This window comes from Haplochromis burtoni, unplaced genomic scaffold, assembly GCF_018398535.1.
Source record: "Haplochromis burtoni strain Fernald_Lab_line unplaced genomic scaffold, NCSU_Asbu1 Contig_43, whole genome shotgun sequence".
NCBI lineage: Eukaryota > Metazoa > Chordata > Actinopteri > Cichliformes > Cichlidae > Haplochromis > Haplochromis burtoni.
Genome location: NW_024582404.1, coordinates 1,687,249 through 1,714,903, shown reverse-complemented (window position 1 = coordinate 1,714,903; position 27,655 = coordinate 1,687,249). Strand labels below are relative to the sequence as shown.

General features: G+C 40.3%; 2 protein-coding genes and 1 long non-coding RNA gene across 4 annotated transcripts in view; all 3 read right to left on the bottom strand.

The window, feature by feature from the left end:
- LOC102299138 overlaps nucleotides 1-18,141 on the bottom strand; it is a 178,958-nt gene extending 160,817 nt beyond the window's left edge. Inside the window, exons 1-2 of the mRNA XM_042220112.1 lie at nucleotides 17,880-18,141; nucleotides 3,481-3,510 (exon numbers count right to left, since the gene is read on the bottom strand). Of these exons, the coding sequence (XP_042076046.1) occupies nucleotides 3,481-3,510; nucleotides 17,880-17,901 (52 nt within the window). The 5' untranslated portion in view covers nucleotides 17,902-18,141. The remainder of the gene's footprint in view (nucleotides 1-3,480; nucleotides 3,511-17,879) is intronic.
- Nucleotides 18,142-22,223: 4,082 nt separating this feature from the next.
- LOC102299457 lies at nucleotides 22,224-24,686 on the bottom strand. The gene is made up of 3 exons (XR_315776.3): nucleotides 24,458-24,686; nucleotides 23,741-24,362; nucleotides 22,224-23,659 (listed from the first exon to the last, which is right to left on the bottom strand). It is a non-coding gene; the product is annotated as an uncharacterized LOC102299457 (long non-coding RNA).
- Nucleotides 24,687-27,520: 2,834 nt separating this feature from the next.
- The window catches only part of LOC102299650 (chromatin modification-related protein eaf-1), a 2,136-nt gene continuing 2,001 nt past the window's right edge, over nucleotides 27,521-27,655 (bottom strand). For both annotated transcript variants that reach the window (XM_005921954.3, XM_014333479.2), the window contains one exon: nucleotides 27,521-27,606. The gene's annotated coding sequence lies outside the window, so the exon portion shown is untranslated. The remainder of the gene's footprint in view (nucleotides 27,607-27,655) is intronic.

Below are 27,655 nucleotides of genomic sequence, written 5' to 3'. Positions count from 1 at the left end.
AAAATCAGATCATGTTTTTAAAACTGGGGCATTAGAGTGGGACAAACTCATGTCGCCCGACAGAAAGCCGTCCTGCGCTTATTCTCTTTCACTGAGTGACTGGGTGTTACAGCTGGGAGGAGAAGTAGGTGTGTTATTTCAGGTCATTCCAATGAGAAAATTACAAGTTGTGAACAGAGAGCTCCAGTACTTCCAGTGTGCATCCTGGATTTAAAAACCAGCACTGATGTAGATTGTCTAATAGGCAGAGGAAGATCACTCCAAAGCTTCGGGGCCACAGTAGAGAACGCTCGGTCTCCTCTAAGTTTCAAACGTGATTTAGTGACTGAGCGCAACAGCTGCTCAGCTGACCGCAGTGAGCGAGGGGGGACACAGGGCTTCAGCAGATCGGACAAATATACAGGTGCCAGACCATTTAAGGATTTAAAAACCAGTAAAAGGATTTTAAAATAGATCCTAAATTGAATTGGAAGCCAGTGTAAGGAGGCCAGAACTGGAGCAATATGCTCAAATAATACTACAGTTATGCACAAGTGTTTTCATGTGTCGCAGCTAAACTGTATGTGCAGAGATAATGGTTCTTAAAGTACAGAACATAAAAAAAGAAAAGAACTACAAATATGTTGGAGGTTTGTCAGCTGACTGCAGTGTTTGTGGTTTTTCTGGGGACAGCTCAGCTCTGTGAACTTTTTTTCTTCTTGTTTTGATTTGGTAAATCTTTTTAATTTTTACTTTTTGTTTGTTTTTTTAACTTCCTGGTTATGTTTACAAATCAACTGCTGCCTGTGAACCTTTAAAAATGGTGCTCAGCTTATGCATTTAAATTGGACTCTGAGACTGGGCTGGTATTCTTGCTCAGCGACAACCAAACAACTGACCTGCTTATGGCTCTGGATGAAAACAAAAATCACTATTAATAATATTTTAATATTTGCACCGAAACCCAATGCTTGCTGGGTGCTGTATAGCTGAGATTAATGTCTCCAGAGCCTAAAAACAAGATAAAAGTTACATCTTCTAAACTAATAAAGTGACACAAATCAGCTAACATCCCTCAGAGGTCATCCACCCATGAGATTTCAGGAGGGCCCTGGGACAGCAGCCAGCTCCCCCCAGGCAAACAATCTATTGCTTCTACTATTAAGATAAAATCAGATCATGTTTTTAAAACTGGGGCATTAGAGTGGGACAAACTCATGTCGCCCGACAGAAAGCCGTCCTGCGCTTATTCTCTTTCACTGACGTGACTGGGTGTTACGGCTGGGAGGAGAAGTAGGTGTGTTATTTCAGGTCATTCCAATGAGAAAATTACGAACAGAGAGCTCCAGTACTTCCAGTGTGCATCAGACAACTTCCAAAATGAGGACTATCACAATTTGGCACAAAAAAACAAACTCGGCTGGACTGTCAATCATCATAATGTATAACAGTGAAAAACAAGAGAACAACAGACCCTGTTTAAGCAGGCCGAGATAGGAAAAAAAGACATTTTGTGAACTAATGTGTTTACAGTGTCCTACTGCAGGTAGTTCAGAGGAACTACAGGACACCACAGGCGCCACCGACACAACCACCCATGTCCCGTTTCATGCACCCTGGATTCAAATCTCGCCCTCCTGCTCTGAGAAATTGCTCGTCAATCAGAGGCCAAAGGCAGCCAGTGACAAATCGCTCGTGTATGGAGTCTGTCTCTGTCTACTAAAGAAACTGAGAGATTTGTCTCCATCGTCTCCTTTATGCCGGGATGACACGTAGTCATTTCAGGCTAGCAGGTGGCCCTTTGTCTGTGATGATCTATTGATTTCCTTCTCCCGTCCTCCAGCTTGATTTCTCAATCTCCCACTCTTTGCTGTTGTTCTACCGTCATCATCGCCTGGAGAGAAGATGGAAGGACAAACAGCTGCAGCCAGCAAAACTGTTTAAAAAACAAAGAACAAAAATGTGCGGGAAGACGGAGTCCCACTCTTGACTGGCTGCTGAATCGTTGATGCTTCATGTGTGAAAAGGAACCGTTTGAAAAATGGTTTTTCAGCTTTGTGACACGTCTGTGTGCAGCCACAGAGAGATTCAAACAAGCATTTTGCAACATGTTTACAAAGGGACAAGTCCAGACTAACATCTGCTTAGCAGATCAAAATGTACCCTTTTTTTGGACTGACAAACTTTTATTTCCACATTTTAATTCAACTTAAGTACATGACCCCGGGTTTGAGCCACCTCCTAGCCGGGGCCTTTCTGTGGGGAGTTTGCATGGGTTCTCTCCGGGTACTCTGACGTCCTCCCACAGTCCAAAGACATGCAGTTGGTGGGGATCGGTTACTGGCGATTCTAAATTGCCCATAGGCAACTGAACTCCACTGTCGCCTCATAGCAACCATCTGGGTTTAAATCCACTAGCCGGTACTCTGACTTCCTCCCTGAGTCTAAAGACTTACACGTCACATTGGCTAAATTGGCTGTAGGTGTGAATGGTTGTCTGTTTCTCTGTGTTAGCTGTGTTATAGACTGGATAAACATTTAAGAAGAGACTTTTGCCTCTTTATTGTTTTTTTGGTGCCAGAAGTGACTTCATGTGGATAAAAGACTTTACATGGAGTACTATCAGCTAACACTAGTAAGCTAGGTTAGCAAACTGCATCCAAAAAAAATGTGTGTCATTTACATATTTGCCTAATAAAATACATTTCACTAATCAAAACCAAAACATTAACTTTATGAACAACAAGCTACAATATTAGTCAGAAATTTCCATTAAAGTTGCTCCAAATGGCACCAACAGGATAAACATATTAAAGTTCAGTGACTCCAGTTAGCAGAGATGAGGCCTCCAGCAGTCTATGGCAGGACACCAACGCCCCCACGTCCCCTCCAGTGTCCAGGTCACCCCGCTCAGAGACAGTTTAAAGGTTTAAAGGGTGCAAAAATCATCAAGGCCAAACTTTCTATCTGTTGTACTGAGCTATGAGCATGATTTCTGATGCTGTCAGGCATTCAAGGTCACTGGAGGACTTTTAAACATTAGGAAACCTCTTACTGTTTTTCAAACATCTGCTCAAAATATTCAATTTTTGCTTATTAAATATCTTCAAAACTAATGAGAGCACCGCCAGCCTCAGCTGTGCATGATTAAAGTCTTAGCATGCCTACAAACTGAAGACTTCTAACACTGGTGCAAAACCTCAGGCTGTGAGAAAAAGGTCAAGGTCTTAAAAAGAGGACTCTGTCAAAACTTAAAGAAAACTGTTTATATTTCTTTTTTTTTTTTTATCTCTAAGACAAAACAAAAAGTGTGATGAGTGGATACCGTTGTTCCTGGATGATAAAGTTCTCTGTATCTTGGACACAGACACTGCAGAGTCAATATGTCTGTATCAGGTTTTGGAGATCACTGAAGTGACTTACTGTGAAATAATGTAGAAATACAAATAGCATATACAAAAAAAGCGCAGCAGAGAAAGAGCCAAAATAATACACTCTTACCTGGGGGCCCGTGGAGTTTGGCTTTCTTTACTGAAAGAAGAAGAGAGAAAAAACCTATTAGTCCCAATGTGATGAAGAGGATGAAGAGGATTCTGTGACTCATCAGGATTATATACACTTAGATATTTCAATGGAATTTAATTTTTGAGGGACTGAACAATGTTCTAACCCCTCTATACTCTTATTCCTGATTGTTGATGTACTTCAAAAATAAAATTGTGCAATAAAATTTCATAAAATTAACCCCAAGCCTATTAAATAACAGTTCAATGTGTTGTATGACTGTAGGAAACAAATACAGTTTTTATATTTGATGTATATTATTGTGGTTGAAACAGTATTGGCACTGTTGCAACAGCTGCAGGAAGAATGGACTGTGTGAATCAACAATCAGCGAGGAAATGAGTTGTGAAAAGACACTGACACAATCTGCTAAATCCATAAATATTAACCTAGAATAAGTTAACCCAGCCAAACACTGGAACCGTTCATAGAGATCCCACATCCGTGATAAGAAACAGTTCAAAGTTTATCTTGTGGGTGGAAGGATATGAGACACATTTCTCACTGCATACATCCTACTGGAATCTTTTCAGTGACTTCACATAATTTACTATAAGCCATAGCTTCCACCTTGATGAACAGCTGATGGTACTTTGGGTGCTTTCTTATTTCCACAGTGGATAAATCTGCATGTTTGAGTTGGAAGAGAGTTTATTCCTGATGCACTTCCTGATACAACCCTTCCTCCCTGTAGAATTTTGCTTTTAAGAAGGTTTTGGTTATTATTTCCGTCCTGGTACTGCACACATAATACTGCACGCAAAAAACAAACAGACAAATCCATCTTCTACCAAACAAGAAAGGGAAAACATTGCTTTCTCCAAAATCCAACAGCTGCTCTGTTCCCAGATGTTTTTGGACGGTTGTTAAAAAAAAAGAACGAGTGCATGCTACGCAGTGGTAAACATCACCCTGTCACAACTTCTGAAAAGTATTGCTGTCATCAAATCCAGAATAGACTAATACTTTTCCTAAAATGGTACATTTTCTCAGTTTAACCATTTGATTGGTTTTCTATATTCTATCATGAATAAAATGTGAGTTTATGAGACATGTTTCTGTTTCTGTTACATGTTTAGTTACTTCTTTGCTAATCAGTAATCCTATTAGCTACACTAGCGCCGCAGTAATTGGTGGAATAAAGCAACTGTGTTACTAGTTCAAGCTGCACCTGTTGGCACGACAATCCCAAATGTGCGCCGATGGCGTTCACAAACTTCGTTGGCCACGCCCCCACCCACCTGACCAGCGGGCTGATGTCAATATTCCTCAGCCTTTTACGACTGAGGGGTTTACAAAATTAGGCCAAGCAAAATAATGTATTCTGATTACAGTTTTACAACAAACCTGAATATGACTACAGCTCGCTCACTTTCAAGGAAACATGATGCTGCAGTTACATTTCTCCTCTCAGTCCAGCAACTTTCTGAAGCAACCGTTCTTCATCTATGACTCCGTATCTTTGGATTCAAATATGTGGATTCAAACAGAATAATCGAGCAGAATGGGGCTCTCTTTGTGCTCTACTCAGTTTCCCAGCTCAGTTGATACATTTAAGAACCTAAAGTGATACACAGGCCTTATTAAAATGTATAAAGAGCCTTGAGTTTGACACATGTCATCTGTATACACATTTTTGTGTGTTTCATTGGCTTTACTGTAATGTTGCATTTTAAACTTTTGCTGAGCAAAGCATCAAGCAGCGACTTTTGTTTGCACAACAGGAACTATGTGAAAACTAAACCTTATGTTCCTGATGGTGTTGCAATCAATGTATTTACTCTGAGGACTAAATATTATTAGTCTCTAAAGAGCAGCATGACAAAAATTTGAGAAACTGCTATTATAAGCTAGCATTTAGAGAAAAAGGGGTTATTTGTCTAGAAAAAAAGAACTCAATAATATTTTATATTTTAAACAAAACAGAGCTGAGATTTTAAATGTACTGAGACCCAGAATGCCTTGAAATTCACAAGAGAGTCTTGAAATGCCAACATGTTCTTGGCTTCAGGCTTGAAAGTCCCCGATATTGATCTGCAGTTCAATCAGGCCTCCCTTAAATCTGTTGCAGTCATTTGACTATGCAGCAGTATGAAAGCTTATTGCCTTTTAGGGCTAATTCAGTTATTTAAATCCAGTTTAGACACATGTTCTCACTGAGGAAGATCAATATGCTCATTCAATCACAGTCAGAGTGAGAGATGTGATAAGAAAAACAGAGAGAGAGAGAGACTGTTAACAGGTCATTTATCTTAGGCTGTCAGCACAGCTTGCTTTGTGTGTCAGTCGTGCCAGCTCGGCAGAGGCTCACAGTGGCCTCGTTGGTCAAGTGCCAACTGGGCTCTGACGCTACCTGTATGAATGACCCAACACTGTGAGAGAAGATGTGATTTAGTCTCATTTAAAAATAAATAAATGTGAAACAGGTGACTCAAGGGTAGCGCCACTGCTTTATATGAATGTAAAAAGTGTTCTGAAACTTTAGCTCACGTGTTCTGAATTTACTTTACAAAATATTCAGTGTAAAGTTGGCTCTGTTTGCCAGTGAGCCACCTTTCAGAATCACAGCTCCTAACGGAGAAGCATTAAAACCAACATTAAAACAACACAGCTCATATTTGTAACTGTGTGACAACAGATGGCAGCTGTCAGGTGTTACACCTGAGTCCGATGTAATGCACAGCGCAACATTGTTTCGAGTCAAGTCGATAAAACCGGATCAGCAGCTCATTCAAATTAAAATCAAGAAGAGCCTTATCATGACACACATGATTGGCAGCGTCGGACATGTGACTTGTGCAAAGTTTATACTTAGACGTTATATAACGTACAAAGGATTTAAAGCCCTACCAGATGTGATGATATGCGTTTGTGACATTTGAGCACAGAGTCATCTCTGAAACAAGGCACCAAGGATCAAAATGATGCAGCACAATCAAAAAATCCTTCAAAACCTGAGAGCGACAATGCAACATCAGAATGAGTTCTGAACTTCTGCCTGGTGGAAAAATGCATCCTCTTCCCTTAGTCTGATGTGTATGGAAGCCTGTTTCTGCCACTAAAGAAAAAAAAAAAAAAAAGACTCCATAACTCGAAATTTCGAGTTATTTTCTCAACATTTCAACTTTTTTTCTCAAAATTTCGACTTACTTGAGTTAGTTATTAACTCAAAATTGTGAGAAAAAGTGACTCAAAATATCGAGTTAGCGCTGCCAATCAGTAATTTATGTGAATGACGTCATTTCCTTGTTGCCCGGAAGCTGAAGCCCTCAGGTACAAATGCTACAGCTAAGCTACCGGTATTACATCCAGTCATGAATGCACAGATTGCTGAGTATTTTCAGCGTGGCTTCAAAAATAATGAAATCCTTGTGTTATTAGCTGAATCACATGACATTACTATCAGCAAACGTACTCGCGAAAGCGCCAATTTGTTGCGATCCAGTTTTGAGTGCGTGTTACTTTGCGGTTTTGAGTGCGTGTTACTTTTACTTTGCTACCCAACACCCACAGGTATTGGATAGCACAAGATATCCTGATTTGTTTAAAGCAGCTTAAACCTCAACTTTATGCAAATGAAGCACAGCCAATACAATGTTCTCTTTGAAGACAGCAACGAACAGGAAGTGCTGACAAACTGGCAGAAAACAAAGGCTTGTAATGAAAAAAAAAAATCACCTAAAATATAAATGCAAGTGCATCGCTACACCAGACAGAAGCACTCTTTAAGATCTGGACAAATAAAAAAGCGATGGTCAGTGTCACATTTTAGTGCTTGCAGAGGTCAGCATCCCTCTGGGCTACAGGGTTGGTGAGGCTGATCAGAGGTAGTAAAGCAGGCACGTGTCCTCTGGAGTGATTGTATGAGAGGATGCGTGCTGCTGGTGACCGCGTGTTTAGCTGGTGGGATAATCCCTCCAAGCTAATGCTTTAAGCGGGGCTGAAATCTACCAGACCCTGCTACATTGTACTGTGGATGAATTACAAAAGAGACATAGGAAAGCAGAAAGACTTCTTTTCATTGGTCAGTAGCTAACTCTCAACCTTACAAAGTTTTTTCTTTCTTAATACCTGAAAAAAATAAAGAGACTGAGAAAACCCATTTGGGGAAAAAAGCAGGCTGATGTTCGTGTGATGACTAGTGCACTGGATTAAAGCTGCTACTGAGGAGCACTCAAACACACATCTGTAATGTCTCCATACGCAATGGAGGACGTGGATGACATGGCATTGTGTTTTTGCACAACACAATGCTTATACTGAAGCTTATATTCAAGCACAGCAGGCTTGATAATATATTTCATTTGGTTCTTTAAATGCCCAATTTAAAATATATAATTATGTTTGCTTGAAAACAAGTTTACTGAGCAATTACAGCCATCTTGTATCTATCCCGAACTTTCAGGGTTTGCATTACATAACTTTTCATTGTCATTTTAAATACAAGGCCCAAAGAGAGAGAGGTCATCATTAGCAGGACAAGTAGATTTTTTCTTTTAATGAAATCGATACAGCATGGTATCACAATACTATTGCAAAATTGCAATATTGTATCCATTCAGGGACAAAGTTACATTACTCTAGGAATACTACAAACATGCATATCGTCCTGAGATAACGGTAGCCGAGTAAAATTAAATTAAATGGGCTCAAAAAACAGCGAACAAAAAAAACAAAACAACTGGACACACTTAGCTTGACAAATTCAGAGCCAACTGGTGCCTGACTTGAACTGACTGCACTCGCTCTCAGAGAGATTATCAAAGGTTTAAAAAAGATTGCTGTCTAATTTACAAATGCAGTCAGATTGCCAACATGTTGCCATCAATCTGAATGAGTGTTTGTCAGTGAGCAAAGGCAGCTCGCTGGTTATATTCTGGATACATTCCTATATAACAGGAAGGTTGATGAGCACAAATGTAATAGTTAATTTGTCAATTTTAATTGTCAATTTCTGTCAAAGTGGACGGCAACAGATGTGGGATTTGTAATGATTTATCACGGCTAATTGTTAGATTATCAGAAACATTAACATTTAACAACCTGTTAGTTTGGACAATTCATTTTAAACCTCTAAAAAATGGAGTTATGTGTATAAAAATGGGTGTAATTTCTAAACCCCTCACACATTTTTTTGAGTAAAGCTACAACTGTGGTTGCGTGCAGAGGCTAAACTACAGAAACTGAGTCAAATTATGGGCTTCACTATATTTAACTTACGGATATGCATCGTTCACTTAAGCGTTAAGTTTATTCTCCGTATCACATGTAAAATTCATCCAAATACATTTTGAAAGTAAGGCCTAAATGTTTGTTACGTTGCTCTCACCAGGAGTACAACATCTATGAATTACATGAACAGTGAATGCACGTTTGTAACCGATATCCAAAACAACTATCCAAGACTGAACTTTTAGCCTGACATGGGAGAGAAAAAAAACAACATCTGACAAACTCTGAAAGCTAAAATGATTTTCTGTCATCTCCTCTGTACACAGATAACATTCTTCTCTTTGTTGGACTGCAGCTCTGACTGTGACCACTTACAATCTGCTCTGGTGTCTCAGGTTTGAGCTCTTTGAAGTGACAATGAAAGTGCAGCTTTGAAGCTCAGGGTTGGAAATGGCGTCTCGGTGGTGAAATAAAGACACTTTTGAGCCTCTGAAGCGTCACGACGCTGGAAGCTGGCCGTGTAGAGGAGAGCCCTGGACAGGATCCACGACCTCTAATCTGTGCCCGAACATTCACGAATCTTCTTCCCTCAGTTTTGTCATCAGTGAGTGAAAGACATGCTAGATTGGGTCAAAGGTCAGGCGACAGTCTCAGAAAATTTGGTGATCTTATGGAGATCTTAGAGGTTTGGGGCCACTTTACCTCTGTCTTGTGAAGCAACACCTAACCAGTGTTATCATTTGATTAAGCTACTTTTATCAGGAGCCACATCATCAGCAAACACCAGTGACCAAGTTCTAATGTCAGCATTACAAGTCCAGGTTAGCACACTTGTACTGACATCCCTTTGGACACCTCTTAAACCAAACTCAGCACATATGCCTGGAATCAGCTCTACATCTTTATTTCTTTAATTTGTCATGAATTCATTTAAAAAAAGAGAAAAAAGCAGACCACAGCTGGACACAAGACTGTTCATCAGGTTGGGAAAACATGGCTGTAATTCCTAAATAGTCAAATGCAATATTTAAACACCCTAAATAATATCTGAAAGTCTACGCAAGTTGATTGCTTCTTTCTGCCAGCTGGTCTCAGTTTGTGACTAACACCCCGCCAGACAACCTACAGGACATCTGCACCCCTCATGAAACTTGAGCATATCTGTGCATATTTATTTATGTTTGGCATACTTTGGGGGTTTATTTCATTAAAAATAAAAGATGGCACCCTTTTACAATGATGCGCTTTTCATCTAAAGAAAAGCTGCACATAAAAGATATGATATTCTTTTACTTTGAAATATAACATTACCACACAATCACTCAGGTGTAGTAACACCTAATAAAACGTGTTGAACAGGAGCAGCAGACCTGACATGCTCAGCAGCCAGACAGGCGCAGACTATAGCAGTGTCATTACAAGGGGCCAGACTGTGCCTCTATTTTTAGCTCCAGTCCTTCAGCTCGTGGTGGGTTTGAGAGCGTACAGGTTGCAAACCTTTTGGCCATGTCATTAACACCCTCTCACTTCCATTAATGTACAGCCCCCGTGGACCTCGCCAGGCCGACCTAATAAATACAACTATTGTGGATCTAGCATGGGTTGGTCAATATCCTCTGACTGAAGTATGTTTGATCATTTTACTCATGTATAAGCTTCTGCTTACGCTCGGGCTTCATGCTAGCAGCATATATGGCTGTATGTTTGTGTGCAAACACTTCAAATTCAGCTTACGGATTAACATAATTTCTCTGAACTGTATCTAAAGACACTTTATATTGCAAGGCAAAGCTGTAATATATATATTCTGTGTATAGTTTAGTGTTGTGGGCATACACATTCCTTCATTTAATTATCCGTTTCAATGCCAGTGCCTCATTGTGTTTACATTAGCATGTATACCACATATTATCCTGCATAAACGCAAATTAAAAGAGACCGTCTCCCTACCTCTCCACGGTAATAAGCCAATTAGAGAGACGCTACTGAAAGTCCACGAGTGATCCAGTATGAGTGAATCATGGAACGAGGGCTTTATAGACCATGACATTACCACAGACACATACAGTCACACCATTACCTGAGTGCTTGTCTTCATTTGTTCACTGTGTATCAACATGTATTAATCACAAACACAAATTAGAGTCCCAATCGATCAATATCTGGGGTCTAAAACAAATCAGAACTCACAAACCTAGTTTACAAACCAGGATTAAAACCAGTTTTAGATCCTCCGTGTTTTTCTAGGACCTGCATTCATAAGGAAATGAAACTTATGGACTTCTGCATACCTGAGTTACATCCAACCCCTTTTCCTGATCAGTTTTTGCACAGTGATCAGACCTTCATATAATAAAGCAATTACTTTGACCTAGGGGTGGGCGATAGAAACGCTATAAATTTGGCCAACGATAGAGATTTTGACTATATCGCTCTATCGCGATAGCGCATGTTGATGATGTCATCAAGCTGCACCTGTTTTGGTCGAAAGCATGGCAGCGGCTAAAACCATTATCATCTGCAAATTATGCCGGGCGACAGTCATAGCAAAGAGATGAAGCACTTTTGAAATATGGGGAAAGCCAAAAACTACGTTTCCTTCACTTCCATAACATTGATTCATTAATGTTGAATTCTCTCGCAGCTGTTCTAGTCCCATGTTGTTGCAGTATATTAATAACTAACATCATATTGTGGATGAATAATCTCAGTTGTTCTCCTGACTGAAGCTTGGCCCGTGTACAGCATCCTGCTATGCGATTGCATTTGTCCCTGACCACCAGAATCCCTCACGTTAACTTTTATCGAGTGGAAAAAAAGTTGGCGTTCATCCTCCAGCTTCACTGTGCTAATGTTATGCTAACATAGCTGTGTCGCTAGCAATCATGTAGCACAACATGTTTAGGTGGAAGCTAGCGAGCTAACTTCCTGTTAACTTCTAACTCCGTTAAATTTAATAAATTCTGTTTCCATGGATGCATCGATGTTAAACTTAATTGTTACACCTGGTAAAGCAGCAACACTGATGATTTAATTAAAGATGAAAGAATTTAGACAGTTTTTAAACTCTCAGTATTCGCTTGACTTTGGGACCTGAAGTGAACGAAGTTTTGGACCCAGATTACTCCGCGAAGCTCCTCACTACGGCAGCCGTAATGCTCTGACAATCCATCAAGCAGTGCGGCTTACCAAAGTTGTACTAAAACATTTTTAACAGATTTCTGTATGCCCAAATCGGTTCGAGGTCGGTAAGCACAACCAGAATTCATACGTAAGGCACTCTCGATTTTTGAGGAAATTAAAGGATTTTAAGTGTGCTTATAGTGTGGAAAATACATTATACAGAAGAAAATAATATATCGTTACCGCACATGCTTCAAATTATATCGCGATATGAATTTTAGGCCATATCGCCCAGCCCTACTTTGACCCTTCAAACCTCTGCAGGTCTATTTTTTTTTTTTAATTCAGGAAAATTGACCAGGAAACGATAAGAATCAATAAAAACAATGACATTAAATCAGTTTTATCAGTATCTAACCTTTGTGGTCACTGTGATGAGCACAAAGAGAATCCAGGAGTCATAACGCTTCATCTCAGAAGCCTTCATATGTTGATTTTTTTCCACCTTGTCTATCTTAGGTTTACAGCGATCATGGCCATCCCAGATGTCACCGAGGGAAGAGGCCATCACATGGCTGAGCACAGAAAGACAGACAACCACATCTACACCCAATTCAGAGTCACCAATGAACCTAACCAACAGTCTTTGGACTGTGAGAGGAAAGCCACAGGAGAACACTCCACACATACAGCCTCAGGTAACCATAAGGTTCGAACCCAGAACCCACCTGCTGTGAAACGGTGGTGCTAACCACAACGCTGCGCCCTAATTGAAATATTACAACTTTTACGATCACCTATGTAAAACCATGCAGTGCACATGAACTGTTAAATACTCTTTGTCCTCTTCTTGTTTGGTTTTCTCTTTAGGGGCCTCCACAGTGGATCATGTACTTCCATCCCTAGCATCCTCTGCACAGCTTCCTTCAATACATCCATGGATCATTTCTGTGGTCTCCCTCTTTTCCTGTAACTTTGTTGCCAAAGAGCTTGACCTGAGCTGTCCCTCTGATGTACTCATGTCTAATCTTGTCCTTTCTGGTCACTCCCAGTGAAAAGCATCTTCAGCTCTGCCACCTCCAGCTTGTCCTCCTGTCTTTTGTCCGCTCCACGGTTTCCAAATAATAAACCATAGCAGGTCTCGCTGCTATCATTCTGTCACAAATCACCCCGACACTCATCTCCACCCACTCCACCATGCCTGCACTCTCTTTCTCATCTCTTGTGCACTGCCCATTGCTTTGGATGGTTGAGCCCTGGTATTTAAACTCATGTACTCTCACCATCTCTACTCCTTGCACCTTCAGTGTTTTCAGCTGGGAGATTCTGAGGGGAGACCAGAAGTCTTTGGAGATATTAAATATATATTTCATCTACCCTGGAGCATCTCGGGATTTTCCAGGAGTAACTGGAAAACAGTGATGTTAGGAACGTTTAGCCTAATACTGATCCAATTCTGTTTCAGATAAGTGCAAAAAAATGGACGGATGCTGGTTTACACATATTTGTCATTACTCACAAATACGTGTGGTGATGTGCCAACTGATGTTTATACTGCAATAAGAATCACCAATCACTATCAAAACTCCCGCCTTTGTAAGAAAAAAGAAAAAGTGAAGAAAAAGTGCTGAGACAGCACCAAATCAGGTGAACGTAGTTTTGCGTCTATATTTTCTCTGCATTTCATGTCACAATCGTCTTGGAGTCTACTTCTTTGAGCACTCCTCGGCCTGAGTTGAGACAAGTGGCCAGTAGCAAAGATTAAGTGTAAAGAGAAACTGTTAGACTGAGCCAATGCTCGTAGCAGGAAATAGCCTTATCATGACAGGGAGGGAAAGAGAAGGAGGAAGTGAAGTCCTCTGGCCCATGTGAGCTGCAGTCCAACATACACACACGTATACAAGCATAACCACGCAGGATAGGAAAAGCAGCAGATGGCATGGGGATTATTTCCCCTCTATCCCCACCCCCGCCTCCACAGATTGGCCGCTGAAGCTTTGCTTGCATCCCTGTCATTTCACTACAGTGTGTGCCGGTGTACTGGCTGACCTGGTCTGCCCTCACCTTTGCCCTCATCTGGTGGCCTACAAAATGGTTTTAGTTATCACCTTGAATGGATGAATCCAAACCAGGCCATTTAAAAAAACAAAAAACATAAATAAAATCAGCACAAGCTCCAGTTTTTGTGCCGATCTGCTGAGACTGAATGCCACTCTGCTTTCTCTAAATGCCTGACAGTCGACCTGCACGTATTTATCTTCTATTACTGCCGGATAATTTCCTCTAATGCAATTTCTTCACAGTAACCTTACTCAACACTGAGCAAATTATGCAATGCCATCAGTGTATGCATTTATTCCACTGATAATTGCTATCCAGAAATAGCTAGGAGTGGGTACTGACTGAGCTGTCAGAAGCTGTGTCCTCCCATCCTGCTTTCGTTTCTGCAGCCATTCACTTCCTGCAGAGATCTGCAGGCCACCATGCAGGTTCTGAGGGCGCTCAACACAACCAGGAATGAGGAAATGAGCCTCGGAAAAGTATCACAGCTTCCAAGAAAGAATGCCACTCGTCAGGTTTTATATCAGGCACTTCCTTTAAGAGATGGAAAGACTGGCTTCTCTGATAGCATGTCAGGTACATCATAGACAAGAAAACTGCCAAAGAACACATTTACCACAGGCAGAGAGAGCATTTCCCAGCTCATCACACAGAGATACATCTCTTGTCCCTGAACAGCCTGAAGACATCATAAGAACACAGTTGGTTATCTGTTATCTGCTGGTGTTGTCAGCGTCTTAAAGAAGAAAGGCTCTTTTTTTTAGTCCAATATAATCACTTTAAACTACACCAAGCAGTTTTTAAACCATAGAAACAGGGAAGAAACATAAGGATTGTGGAAATTTTAAAGCAGCTAAATTTACTTTTATGCAGAAATTACCTAAAAGCAGAGTAAAGAGCACACATTACAGGAGGTGGGGTCATGCACGTCCAAGGACTGCTCTTTGACAGCGTGAATCTTAATACTATAGACTGTTTGTTTTTGTTCGCTGCTCGTTCCTGTGAGGTTATTTCTCCTTATTTGCCTGTAGCTCATGTTTCTCACCTTACTGTCTGCATATGCAAGGAGATACTAGGTAGAGTTCCAAGTCTATTATTAGCGTTACAAAGAAAGGCCACCAAGCTTGACCCCTCGAGACCTTTCCATTAAAAAGGGAGATTATCTCAGGAAGAATTCAGGTGACATTATAAAGCACTGAATCTGCAAAGAAACAATGATGGGCTGGACAAGTTAACAAAACATTAGCTTTTCACATGGGAAACTGTGGTTTACTTCCTATTTCTGACAGTGTTGTTGTTTACTATTAAACCATTCTAGTCTGGCATCTAAAAATATATTCTTTATAAAAGATTTGATGTGTCTGTGAAAGTCAGATGATGGAATACTTCAGACTTTTTAAAAAAGGAAAAGAAATACTGTTTAAAGGACAGTCAGATGACATATTATGTAGATTCACTTGGGAGAAACGTTGAGAATCACACATCCACTCATATTTATAAGATGCATTTACTTCAGTCACCAGCTTCGATGAGTGTTTGAGTCCATCCTAAGTCAGACCTGCAATAACTGATATTTATGGCCTCATCTGGGCAGCAGAAACAAGTTGCAAGCACTCACAAATCTGCACTTTATAAAGATGATGTAGTGAACATTTCTGGCGTATATGTCCAGATGTTGTGGGACAATGTCATGACTGATTTGAATCCATATTTCTGTCCTTCTGAGTGAAACAGCAAAGCTTAAAAAGCTGAGTCCAGGGTTCACGCTAACCTGAACAAGTAACAACTTTTATGTGAGCATGAAGCACACTTTCTCAATCCCAGGGCAAGCTATGAAACAAAATTAGATTATTTTATAATTCCACTTGTCTGAGCCCACTGCGACCCAGGTGTGCTTCACTCCCTCCATCTCCAGCCTCACCCTCATCTCATCACTCTGTAATAGGAGTTGGGTGGAGGTGGTGGTGGCCTTTCATCCTCAGGCAGCACTCGCACCCAAAGATGAGAAATGGTCAGAAATGATCAGTGAGAAACAATACACCAGGGGCTGAGAGCTGGAGATAGCCAGACAATAGTTTGATGGTGTGAAAAATCAATCAGCATGTCTGCGAGAGAAGAGCAATTTGTGATCTGGGAAGGAGCCAAAAATGTTAATAAACCGTCGGTGAGGGGAAGCGCCGGCTTTTTAACCTTTAATGAATCAAACTTTGTCAGACCCGATACACATGCAGGTTTTCAACAAAAACAAAAAAAAAAAATCCAAAATCATTTCTTATTCTTTTACTTAGACATTAAAATCTCACATCGCTCATCAGCTTTAGTTGAACAACTGCAGATCAAGTGACTTGCTTCAGGGCAACTCGGGGGGGCAGTTCACGTGGAAAGAGAACGCTGAACAATGAAGAAGGAAGTGCACATTTTATTAATAATGTCCCTGCAGAGATCTATAACCTGCTACCTTAAAGGGGTCAGTCAGCTTAAGGATAAAGACCTTAAAGTACCAAATGTCAGCAAATACATAAAATGTGTTCTTGCCACAGCAAATTACAAAGAAATAGCCACTGATTAATCTATTTTCTTCCTCTTACCCTATTGAAGATGTGCAGTCTTAACGGTCAGGTGAGAGTATACAGTCCTAAGTTATGTTATTATGTTATGAATCCAGTTTTAAACTATTTTAACATGTAATATTGACAGTTTTCAGGTTCATGTCATTTAAGAGTATAAGTGACCCAAATGTAGGCTGCTAAGAATCCACCTGAAAGAATCAGAAAACCGAGCTTTTACTGATGTAGCTTCAGATCACAAATCAAGTCTGAAACCAGCATGGAGACACGGCATCCAGCCTTGTTTGCACTGTAACCGAGGATATGCACAGGGAAATGGAAACATAAAGGTAAGAAGACACAGCTGAACTCAAACTACTGAGACATGAGGCACCTGTAGTAAAACTAAGGTGAAGAAAAGAGACTGACAAAATCAAACAGGAAGTAGCCAACTAGACACAGTGACAAGCCACTGACACTCAACTGAACACCGAGAAACACGGTGGAGGCTACGATCACCAAAAACACCAAGGACCAAATATAATAGAACTCAAAGACTACTTGACCTATAATGATAATTCTAAACAGGACTTGGAACGCTAAAATAATCATAGAATCTCGGATAAATGGAAATCCAAATTAAAGTTCAAGAACAATAATGAAAAGCTAAAAAAACAAAACAAAAAACCCCCAATAATCATAAAAATATGCCAACGAAATGGGTAAAAATCAGGGCCAGAAGACCTTCTATCAGAATCAAGCATATGTTACTATAACAGGAAGAAAACAAACTTCAATCATTTTGTGAGCATTTTTTCATTCAGAAAAACGAGTCTATGATTTTTAATAGTTTCAGAAATAAATGTCCCTCTTATGTTTGGGTATAGCCTAACAGACTAAATCAATCCTCCTTTAGATACAAAGCTAATACCTTAACAGGTGAAAACTGAGAGTGCTCTTTGGTGAGCATTGGCATTGAGCACTGATTACTATGGCTCGATTTAACCAAAGCGTAACTTTTCAGACTCGCAATATCGGACCATAGAATAGCAACAAAACATTAATGCGCACATATCCATCGGTAATGACCAAACGCTCTCACTTAACTGTGATTTTCCTTTTTTAAAGTCAGCATCCAGCCTGAGTGTTACACTAAAGGTCACTGGAGGCAAATGAGGTTTAAATTCACCTTTCAGGGAAACACTTAAAGTTTATGTTATGCTCTGTATCTTCACAACTGGATAGTTTCAGAATAATGTTACAGTATTGCCCTCAAATATTCTGCCTTCCTTTTTTCTTTCATCTAAGTTTTTGTGTTTTTATATATAAAATATTTTCCGTGAGAACTTCGCCCGTTTAAGAAACCCTCACACGAGCAGATCCACGAGTTCTCCTGTTGAAACGAGAACCTGTAGCTGTGAAGTGAGAGCATACCTCTAACGCACAGCAGAGACATCGCAGCGGGATTTTGTGCAACAGTTCCTCCGACCAGCCTTCAGTGAGTTTGCAGCCCAGGTGCCTGTTGCACAGAAGTCCTTTAGACTGCTCCTAAATGTCGCTCAGTTTCCGCTTCATCGCGCCGCGCGGTGAGGAAAGGGACAGATGTCGGGCAGGTGGACAATCCAGGAGGTCCTTAGGGTTTAAAGGGATGACTGTCACTGGCAGAAAACGAGTGCCTACCGGCTGAAATCCGGTAGAGCGGGGCGGCACTTGTGCTGCGTTCAAATGTCACAGGCAAAGTAGGAATCTGGGCTATCAGCTCGAGCATACAATTGTCCTCCTGTGGTTCATAACACTTTACGCAACATTTGAAATGTTGAATTCAGCTTGACATGCCCAAACCCTAGTTTCCTGCTTCACTGACAAAAAGAAGGGAAAAACAGTACAGTATTAAGTGATGCCAAAAGAAAACTTGGCAACACTTTATGATATGACCGCGACTAAACACGTAATTCCTTTGTAATTAAATTGAACTTCATTCTATTGTATTTAAAATTACAAAGTAATTATGTTTACCTACTAATACTTAAGGGCACGTACGCTAAAATAAAGGGTTAACGAGTAAAGTTTTTACAACAAACAAAGAATAATTATATATTTCAGTAAAGTAATTAAAGAAGTCTGTAAGGATTTTAATTGATGCGTAAGTCATTTTTGGCAGTGCAGAAGTCGTTTTAAATATTGCACAATTTGAGGTATTTTACAGAAGAGGAGAAACAAATTATACAGTAAGTAATTTCAAGTACAGCATGATTTTGAACATCCATTCTGCTCATTAACATAATGAATATTAAATGCAAATGTAAAAAAGGCAAGATTTATTTCTACTCAATAATATGGTGTGGTGTAAGATGGTTTTTTCTTTTCTTTTTCTTCAAAATTACCTTACAATATAATTTCGTTGTTTCCTAACCTAACAGGGTCCTGGGTCTGAGCGACCCAGGATCCCTGAGCAGTTATGAATTATATTATTATTATCATTATTATATGTATTTTGGTGTTGCTTCCCTTCTCTGTGCTTGTGTGTGTGTATATATGTGTGTGTGTGGCTGAGCACCTGTTTATAGGCGGCATCAGGCCTGGAGGGTGTGGTCCTGCAAGGGGACTGGCCACACCCGAAGCCACACACCTGCTGCTGATCAGGCCTCGTCGGGGGAGCTACTTAAGAGAGTCTTGGAGCTCCCACCGACGCGGGATCATTGCATGAGACTCCACGTTAGTCACCCTGTCTAAGCGAAGTCAGAAAGTGTATGCCTGCCATTCTGAGTGTCCTGACAGCTGCCGTTATTGTTTCCCGCAGGAAGAGCGTGGAAGGCACGGAGAGCAGCGAGCACCGGGGGGTGCTGACACGGGAGCAGAGAGCACACGGACTATTCACGGGAGACACGACACGGGAGTCTGGGAGAATACGGGGATTTATTGTTACATTGTTTTCACTCTGTAAATAAACACTGTTTGTACATAGAGCACCGCGCCTGGGTCCTCCTTCCCCACTCCTTCCACGGTGTGCCATGCCATACCGTGACATAACCTGACTTGTTACCTGCCATTCTAGTGTACCTGCCTTTAGGTATTAGTAGGTAAATACAATTGCATTGTAATCTAAAATAAAATACATTATAGGGGAATTACACCCTTGGTCACGGGCCTTATTACAAAGTGTTACTGAAAACTTTGAGAGGCTGACAGCTCTACAGAAACATGAATTAATGGCTCTCCTTCATCAAAACATTCTTAAGCGATTTCTAAGAATACCATTTGCAATATGGAACAAGCCTTGAGATTTCCCCTGATGCATTTGAGGGTTTAGAAGGAAGAACAATGGACCAAAGGAAAGAAAAATAAAACATCCCCTATTTAGGCAAACATGAGATTACGTTAATGGTAGAGGAAATTGAAGCCCTGCAACACATGCATATTCATTGAACTGCATAGCTTGTTGAAAAGGCTAAGCCTTATAGTAAAACAGAAGTGTGGCTGATAGGCATTCATGACTACAGCACCTCTACATATACATACAGTCACTGTAAAAAGAAAGTACGCAATCTTTCAGCTCTAAGGTATCAGGAGGTGATTTGGTCTTTAGCAGGTTTTAAAATTAGGTAAACTTTAGAACAACACTCAACATATTACACCACAGTGCATCTGCAAAACTGTAGATTCAATTCAATTCAATTTTATTTATATAACGCCAAATCACAACAAAGGTCACCTCAAGGCGCTTCATAGATACCAGAAGGCATCACCAGGAATCACTGGGAGGACTGAGTATTCATCAAGTGGTCAAATCAAATCAGCAAGAAAAAGACTGAAACAAGTGAGGATGTGCAGAGCATTAGGCTGTCTTTGTTATAAGTGAGGCTTCTAAATGCAGTTCAAAGCATTTGCTGAGCTGTGGATGGAGGCATTCTGCCAAAGCACCCAGTATGAAATCACTGACTAGCATCTTTTCAGTTATCATTCAGTTAGTTTAACAAATAAGATGAGTGTGCTCTGAATCACTTACATCTGGAGTCGGTTTCAGGTGCATTAAAGCTTGTGCGTTTTTGAATTTCGCCTTTGAATCATCCACACACACCAAAGTAGTACAAAATTCATTTTTGTTACTCTTCAACTATAAGATATCATCCACAGTTGCACAGCTGAAATGAGTCACTCATTCTAAAAGAATGAAAATCACAATGTTATCACAACAAAGCATCAACTTTGCACTATAAGCTACAATCATGTTATCTGAACTCTCCCCTCTGAATCCTTATGCTTGGCCCTTTTCAGTCTGGGCCCAGCACACGGGTCTGCAGGAGGGTCGAGGCTTTTAAAGAAGTCACTGCGGCCTTTGTTGCAAAAACGCATTCGTGGAAAATTGGTTGGCATGTTGTAGACTAATAGCTACAGATGCTGAGGTTCTGGTTGGTACCTGGGGACTTGGTTTTATCAGGGCTGAGACAGTCAGCATTTAGAGAACTGCAGCAAAATGTCAGTCTTTTTATTTGGGATGCAGCGTCTAATACAAAGTCCAAAAGGAGAGCAAACAGAAATCCCAAACAGCAGGTGTACACAGAAGGAAGCACAGAAAGCCCTGTGACAAAGACGGAGGGGAAGACTGGACCACTTTTACACGAGGGGGAGCAGAATCGGCTAAAGGAATGAGATGCAGGTGTGGAGAATCAAGACAGTCATCAAAGGGAAGTAAAACTCAAAGTAGTTCACCGTCAAAGTAAAACAGGAAATAACCCAAAAGATAACTACTCAACACAAAGACATGAACACACACTGAAACATACAGAAGGAACACAGGAGGGAGGAGGCTGGAAGGAAAGACAGAAACCCGACAGCAACAACACAACGAAACAGAAAACTGATCACCAGAGGTAACGCAAAGCTCAGTATTAATAATAAGGGGAGCAAACTCTGAAAATGTAATAAACACAAAACTCCTTCAACCTCATGTACAGGAATATTCAGAGAATCAAAACATAAATTCAAGATAAACAACATATCAACTGCCTTTAAGCATATCAGCAGGAATTAGGATGAAAGAGATATGAACACTTCCTAAGCCAACAGCCCAAAGGCAGTCACTCAAACGCCCCGTGGAGTGGATGTTTCAGCGTTAGTTCTTTAAAGACATGAAGCATAAGTTCAGTAAGGAAAATCTGTTCATTCATCTGCCTACTTTCTTTTCTTTACCACTTTCGCATGCTGTCCATCTCAATACTAACATCAGTGCTCTAGTCCAATCATTTTCCAGCCCACCTTCTCTGAGCTAATAAGCCTCCACTTTGCGTGGTTTAAATCTATGCCCTCTGTCATTCTCCCTTTAAGACTCATTTGTGCAACCTAGGCTTACACACACCTCAGTAAGAGCGGAGACTCCATCCTGCCATGATGGCCCATCTGATGGCCCATCTGATGGCCCATCGGAATCTAATCAGCAGATACGTTCATTTGTACGTTCAGTAAATCACGCTCAGTTCTTCCAGCTGATCTCTCCTTATTGTACTGCCTCAGTCGGCCCCGACTCTTCCCTGAGAGGTTAATAGCTTTTCTTTCAGCTCAATTCTTACTGGACAAAGTTTCTGAACAAAGCAAAATACAAACAATTCAGACTTGAATAATGAAACTTCTGCATTCTGACCTGAGACAGTCATTCTGCGTATAAATTAAAACCAAGTCCAGAATAAAATAAGAGCGATGTTTGAAAGGACATAGCAGTACACCAGATACCAACGAGCCAACTCAAATAGCATTTTACAGAAGGACACACAGCATTTACAGTTTTGCCCTTTTATTCACGTTACATATACAAACATGTTTTTTCATAATCATCTTAAATAATCCACCATAATATTTATCCTGCCATGATCCTTATGTCACATGACCTTCTCCAGCATACTGACAAATCCATTGGACAAACTCATCTCAGAGGTTTTGGATGGGCCTCATTTGTGATCTAGTCATTCTCCACTTACAGCACAACAGGAAAAAAAAAAATCTTCCAAAACAGGGATACAAGAGCCAAAGTTCCTCTGGAGACGCACATTAAGTTGAAAACTTCCTTAGCCATCTGAATTTTCAATTTTTCAAACTGGCAGGCTTTTACTGCAGAATCTATAGCAGTGGATACACTGTAGAGGTTTTACTTTTGGTCTTTAATGCTTTTGACTGCAAGTGAGTCAAATGTACAACTACAAGATTTTTCAGAGCCACATTTTTCTTGCATGTTGCTTCACAGCTGCTTGCTTGACTGCAAGCTAATGTTAAAGATCAAAGTAAATAAAATAGTGTTGATGTTATTCAGTTGTCTCTTCCCCATATTTAACGCCAAATTAGCTGCATTTAGGATTATATTTAATTATATGCTCCACTTCATGTCTTGCTTTTATTTCTTCTCTTGGCCTTGAAATTGGGTTTGCTTGAACAAAATCATGAATACTGCTTACAAGGAGGGAGGTGGGCTCCACTTAGAGAGGTCAGGTCTCTACTATGGTACTCTTGTGTTAAGTCTTCAGGGGCCACCCACTGACATTGGGGCTCAAACAGTTGTCCGTTGACTGGCGACTCACCATTGAACTAGTTGAAAATTAAACCCAAGCAGAGTTTCACAGCAGTACTCGTAATCGTCTGTGAGAACTCGAGTTTCTCCATTCATGTATTTTCTGTGTTCTACCCTCTCCTAGTTTAGCTTGTTTCAAGAAGAGGATAAGCTAAAGAGCCACACCAGTCCAAAACAACTTAGAGTTGGGAAGAATAACAGGTCTCCTTTAAATACCCAAAATCTGAGAAACAACAACAAAACAAACACCTTTTTAAAACCTTGCAGGACAGTTGCAGGGCAGACTTTTCCATTTTGTCAAGTGGCAGGGGAAAGCCACGATACCCAAAATAAAATATGCTAAGCAGTGCTCCATCCCAACATAGAGCAACCCCACCCAATACCACACTCTCCATCTTCCTTCACTGTATGGAGTCAAGACAGTCATCCTACTTGAGCAGATACACGTGTCTGTAGTAGGTGCAAGCTTGTAAAGTGCATCAGCAGTTTGGCCTCTGAGACAAGACTTCAGCACAGCATGTACATAAGTTCTCAATTCCAGGACTGAACTATAGAGATTTGCTTCACAGCAAGAAACAAATAGAAGTTTTTTATTACTATTTTTACAAAGATCATTTTAATTGGGTCCAAGTAGTTAAAGATGCATTTTCTGACATATCTGAAATGAGAAAGATAATTTAGGGTGTCGATCTTATGTTAAAAGCACAACAGTAGATTAGAAAGTAAATGCCATTCTTACCTTGAGCATCCTCATGTGTTCTAATTAAGCCTATTTCCAAGCTTGATGGTTGTCTATGGGAAAAGCCCTGCCCCTAGGATAAGGCCACGTTCTGCTTTGAGGCTGAGTCTGAAGGATATCCTGGGAGCCCTGCCTCTGGGTACGTGTCGGAAACCTGTGCTGGGAATTCTGTACTTGCCTCCAAGTCTGAGGCTTTCTCTGTGTGCCCTGACTTTGAGGCAGAGTACTGCTTTGGAAGGCCTGATCCTGTAATTCAACCTGGTATTGGTGGGCAGGACCAGGGACCGAGGCCAAACCTGATACCTGGAAGCCTGGGACGGCAACGAAGCCTGGTAGTTGGGAACCCGGTGTTGTGACCTAGGCTTGTAGTTGGGAATCTGGTAATGTGACCAAGGCCTATAGTTGGGAATCTGGTAATGTGACCAAGGTTTATAGCTGGGCATCTGATAATTTGACCGAGGCTTATAGGTGGGAACCTCAGAACGCAACCAGGACTGATAATTAGGAATCTGGAAATCTGACCAGGGCCGGTAGTTGAGAAGCTGGAGCTGAAGGTTGGACTGGTAACCTGAGGCCTGCTGAGGTTTTACCACATCTGCAGTTTCAGAGTCAGGATACAAAGCTGAAAACAGAAAATTTCAGATCGACGCCACAAGTGAAATAGTTCTTTTGTCATTTTCTACTTAAGCTGTAGTTTGAGTCAACATGCTGTCTTACATTTTACATTTGCTTGAAGCTCCCCCACACAGAGTAGCCATGGCAGCACCGCATTAGAAAAGAATACAGGTTTAAGTAACCCTGTATCACTTCAAATGGACATAGCCATTATATGGGGGCACAAAAATAGTACCATAATAGTTTCATAGCTTCATATAGTGACCTAAATGCATGCAGAAAGGCAGCTAGACCCAAAAAAACAAAAAAAATCTGCTTTCCTCCTTCGGTGGTGCAGTTGTAGGAGCGGTCCAGTGCACATAATTTATCTTCTTTTGACAGCCAGTCAAAGTTCTTGCCCTCCATCTGATTGACTGGAAACAGGTGGATTGATTGCACCTGGACCAGATTCATCATGATTCACAGGTGCTGTGGGACTTTGTTGTGAAACACTTTGAACAATATCAAAGCCACAATCTTATTTCAAAATTGCCATAAAGCAAATGACACATTCTGGTTACCATCTGGTAGCTTTGCATTTATTGTTTGAGTTATTCTATAATTAAATGCTTAGTGGTCACTATGCCAACCAGTTTGATTCACAGAATGGTTGTCTAAAGATCTGTGTTTGAAATTAATGGAGACAAGATTAAAATGAGTTTTATTATTGTTAGGTAACAATAACGCATCACTGCTGCCAATGAAATTACTGGAATCAGAGTCAAAGCAATATTGCATGTAAAGAAGCTAATTAAAAAAAACAAATATACAAAAATTAAACAAAACAAAAAAAAATTAATAAGAAATCAACTAAAGAAGATTGGCTTACTAAATGTGTTATGCTGTTAAATGATAGGATCTGGTGACACATGGCCTAAACTAGACCAAATACAATTAACTGCGCAGATGTTCGGGGAGTTCTTTGGACACTGGACTTCATAGTGTAGCATGTAAATTGCATGATTTAACACTAACATAACCAGTTGTGCTTGTAGTGACTATTGAAACAGAAACCCCTCTGGAGACTGGCGGTCTTTATTCAATGCAGTTAAGTTTTATTTATATAGCACCAAATCCCAGCAACGGGCACCTCAAGATTAAAAATACTACAGAGGAATAACACCAATGTTCAGACAACCACCTATGAGCAAGCACTTGGTGACAGTGGGAAGGAAAAACTCCCTTTTAACAGGAAGAAACCTTCAGCAGAACCAGGCTCAGGGAGGGGCGGGGCCATCTGCCACAGCTGAAGGGAGGCAGGACAAAACAATCACTAGGCTCGCCTCTTCAGCCCTCTGGCCTTTCTTGCAGGATCAACCTTTTGCTGCAGTGACTCAAGCTGCATTCACAGCTGCCTTTTTGGTGGCTTAATGTCAGTTTTCAACTGTATTTTTTAAACCTTTTAATTTACTTATATATACACACACACACACACACACACACACACGTCTGAGCATTAGTGTGACTGGAAATTATATAACTTTTAAGCTGCAGCTGTCATTACGTGTTACTTTGTTGTTACTTTAAAACCTTAAAATGTGACTGTCATTTTAAACAGGAGATATAGAAGAATTTTAACTCATTCTAATATATCATTATAGCACAAGTTATACTTCTGAGACAGCGTAAAGTCATTCCAGTTAAAAGCAACTTTCTAGAAAGCAGTTCCTTAAATGATCTATCCTGACTTTTGCCATTTAAGGGAAACTGGTTTTATAGTTTAAAAAAAAAAGAAAAAAAGAAAACTATTAAAATGTTCTAGTTCCAGCAGTATTTGTCTTTTAGTCCCAACATGTCCATGACAGTCTCTTTTTATTATATTTTTATTGGGGAAAAAAAAAAAAAAGAAAAAAAAAAAGGACTTGTTACAATAAAGTGCATTGACATTATTTAGTCAAAAAAAGAGAAAAGGAAAATAGAAAAACAAAAAGATAAAACCCTTTTTCTTAGTCCTTTTGTTTTACATTCTGATAGCAAAAAAATAAAATTAACTCATTGGCTTGACAATGTGTTACATAATGCAGCATGTTTAACTTATTTACAAAAACTACATGACAGTCAAGTTTCATGTCAGATGGTGCCACCTAATGGCAGAACATAAGCATGGACGTGTAGGAACACTGTATGCTGGATAGGAAACAGTTGATAGATTAAATGTGCTGTGAAGTTCAAAAACATGGAATGCCTCTGCTAAGGACTTGGAGGGATTGCCAAACAAAATGGAATTAGTCACAGGGCTGCAGTCTCCACATCTCAAAGCAATTTAACAAGATCCACCAAAACCACGATTTGGACAAACAGCATTTCATCAGGCAAGGGAATTATCAGAGACATGCACATTTTCAAAGCTTATAATGAACAATCTTATTTCTACCACCTATGTTCTATCCATACCTCCTGGAGGATACTTAACTGATAAAGAGATGAATTTGGTCGCTTTGCTGGTTGTTGAAAAGGAACATGGGAGTTAAGCATTGCGAGTGCACTGCATGCAGCAGTTTTCCATGAAGGCCTGTTTTTTTTTTTTCCCCCCCCTCTTCTCTTCTTGCAGTTACCCAGTGAATTTAGATCTGCACCTGAGACTCATTTGTCTCTGGTGCACATCAAAAATCTGACTATCTAGTAACCAGACTGAATACTGCTCTAATCAGTTGGATTTTCTCTTTTAAGTTAACAGCAGTCTGGAAATAAAAAAGGTGCAAAAAAGTATTCAAGATTTCAAACATTTTCAGTTACATGCTGAAAAAAAAAAAAGTAAACTTTGGCTCTATATGCAGAACCAATGTAAAAGTCTCCATTTTGTTTAAGTGCTTTACAGTAGGGTCACCTGTAACGTCATAATCCCAGTATTGATGTGCAGTTCTGTTTCTTTGCCTGGGTTCCCCCTTTAAAAATACAAAAAAAAAAAAAATTAAAACAAAAGTCCCAGTTGAACTGGGTCACTAGCAAAATGAAGAGCAGGTCATTACGCATCACCTGTGCTTTCAGAGCAGATCTTCTTTGCCTGCCGTAGATGCTGCACATGAATGGCTTCAGTTTGAGCTAAAAATTTGAAACATGCACCACCTGCTCTCACAACTGTGAGATATTACTATAAAGTATAAATAAGCTAGCCCACACACAGACTCATCTAGAAAGATTTATTTACATTTCCCCTAAAGATCAGTTTAATTGTATCCATGCAGTTAATGATCCATCTTCTGATGTTGGCCCTGGAATGAGAAAGATTATTAGTGATGTTGAGCTTATGCAGGTTCTAAA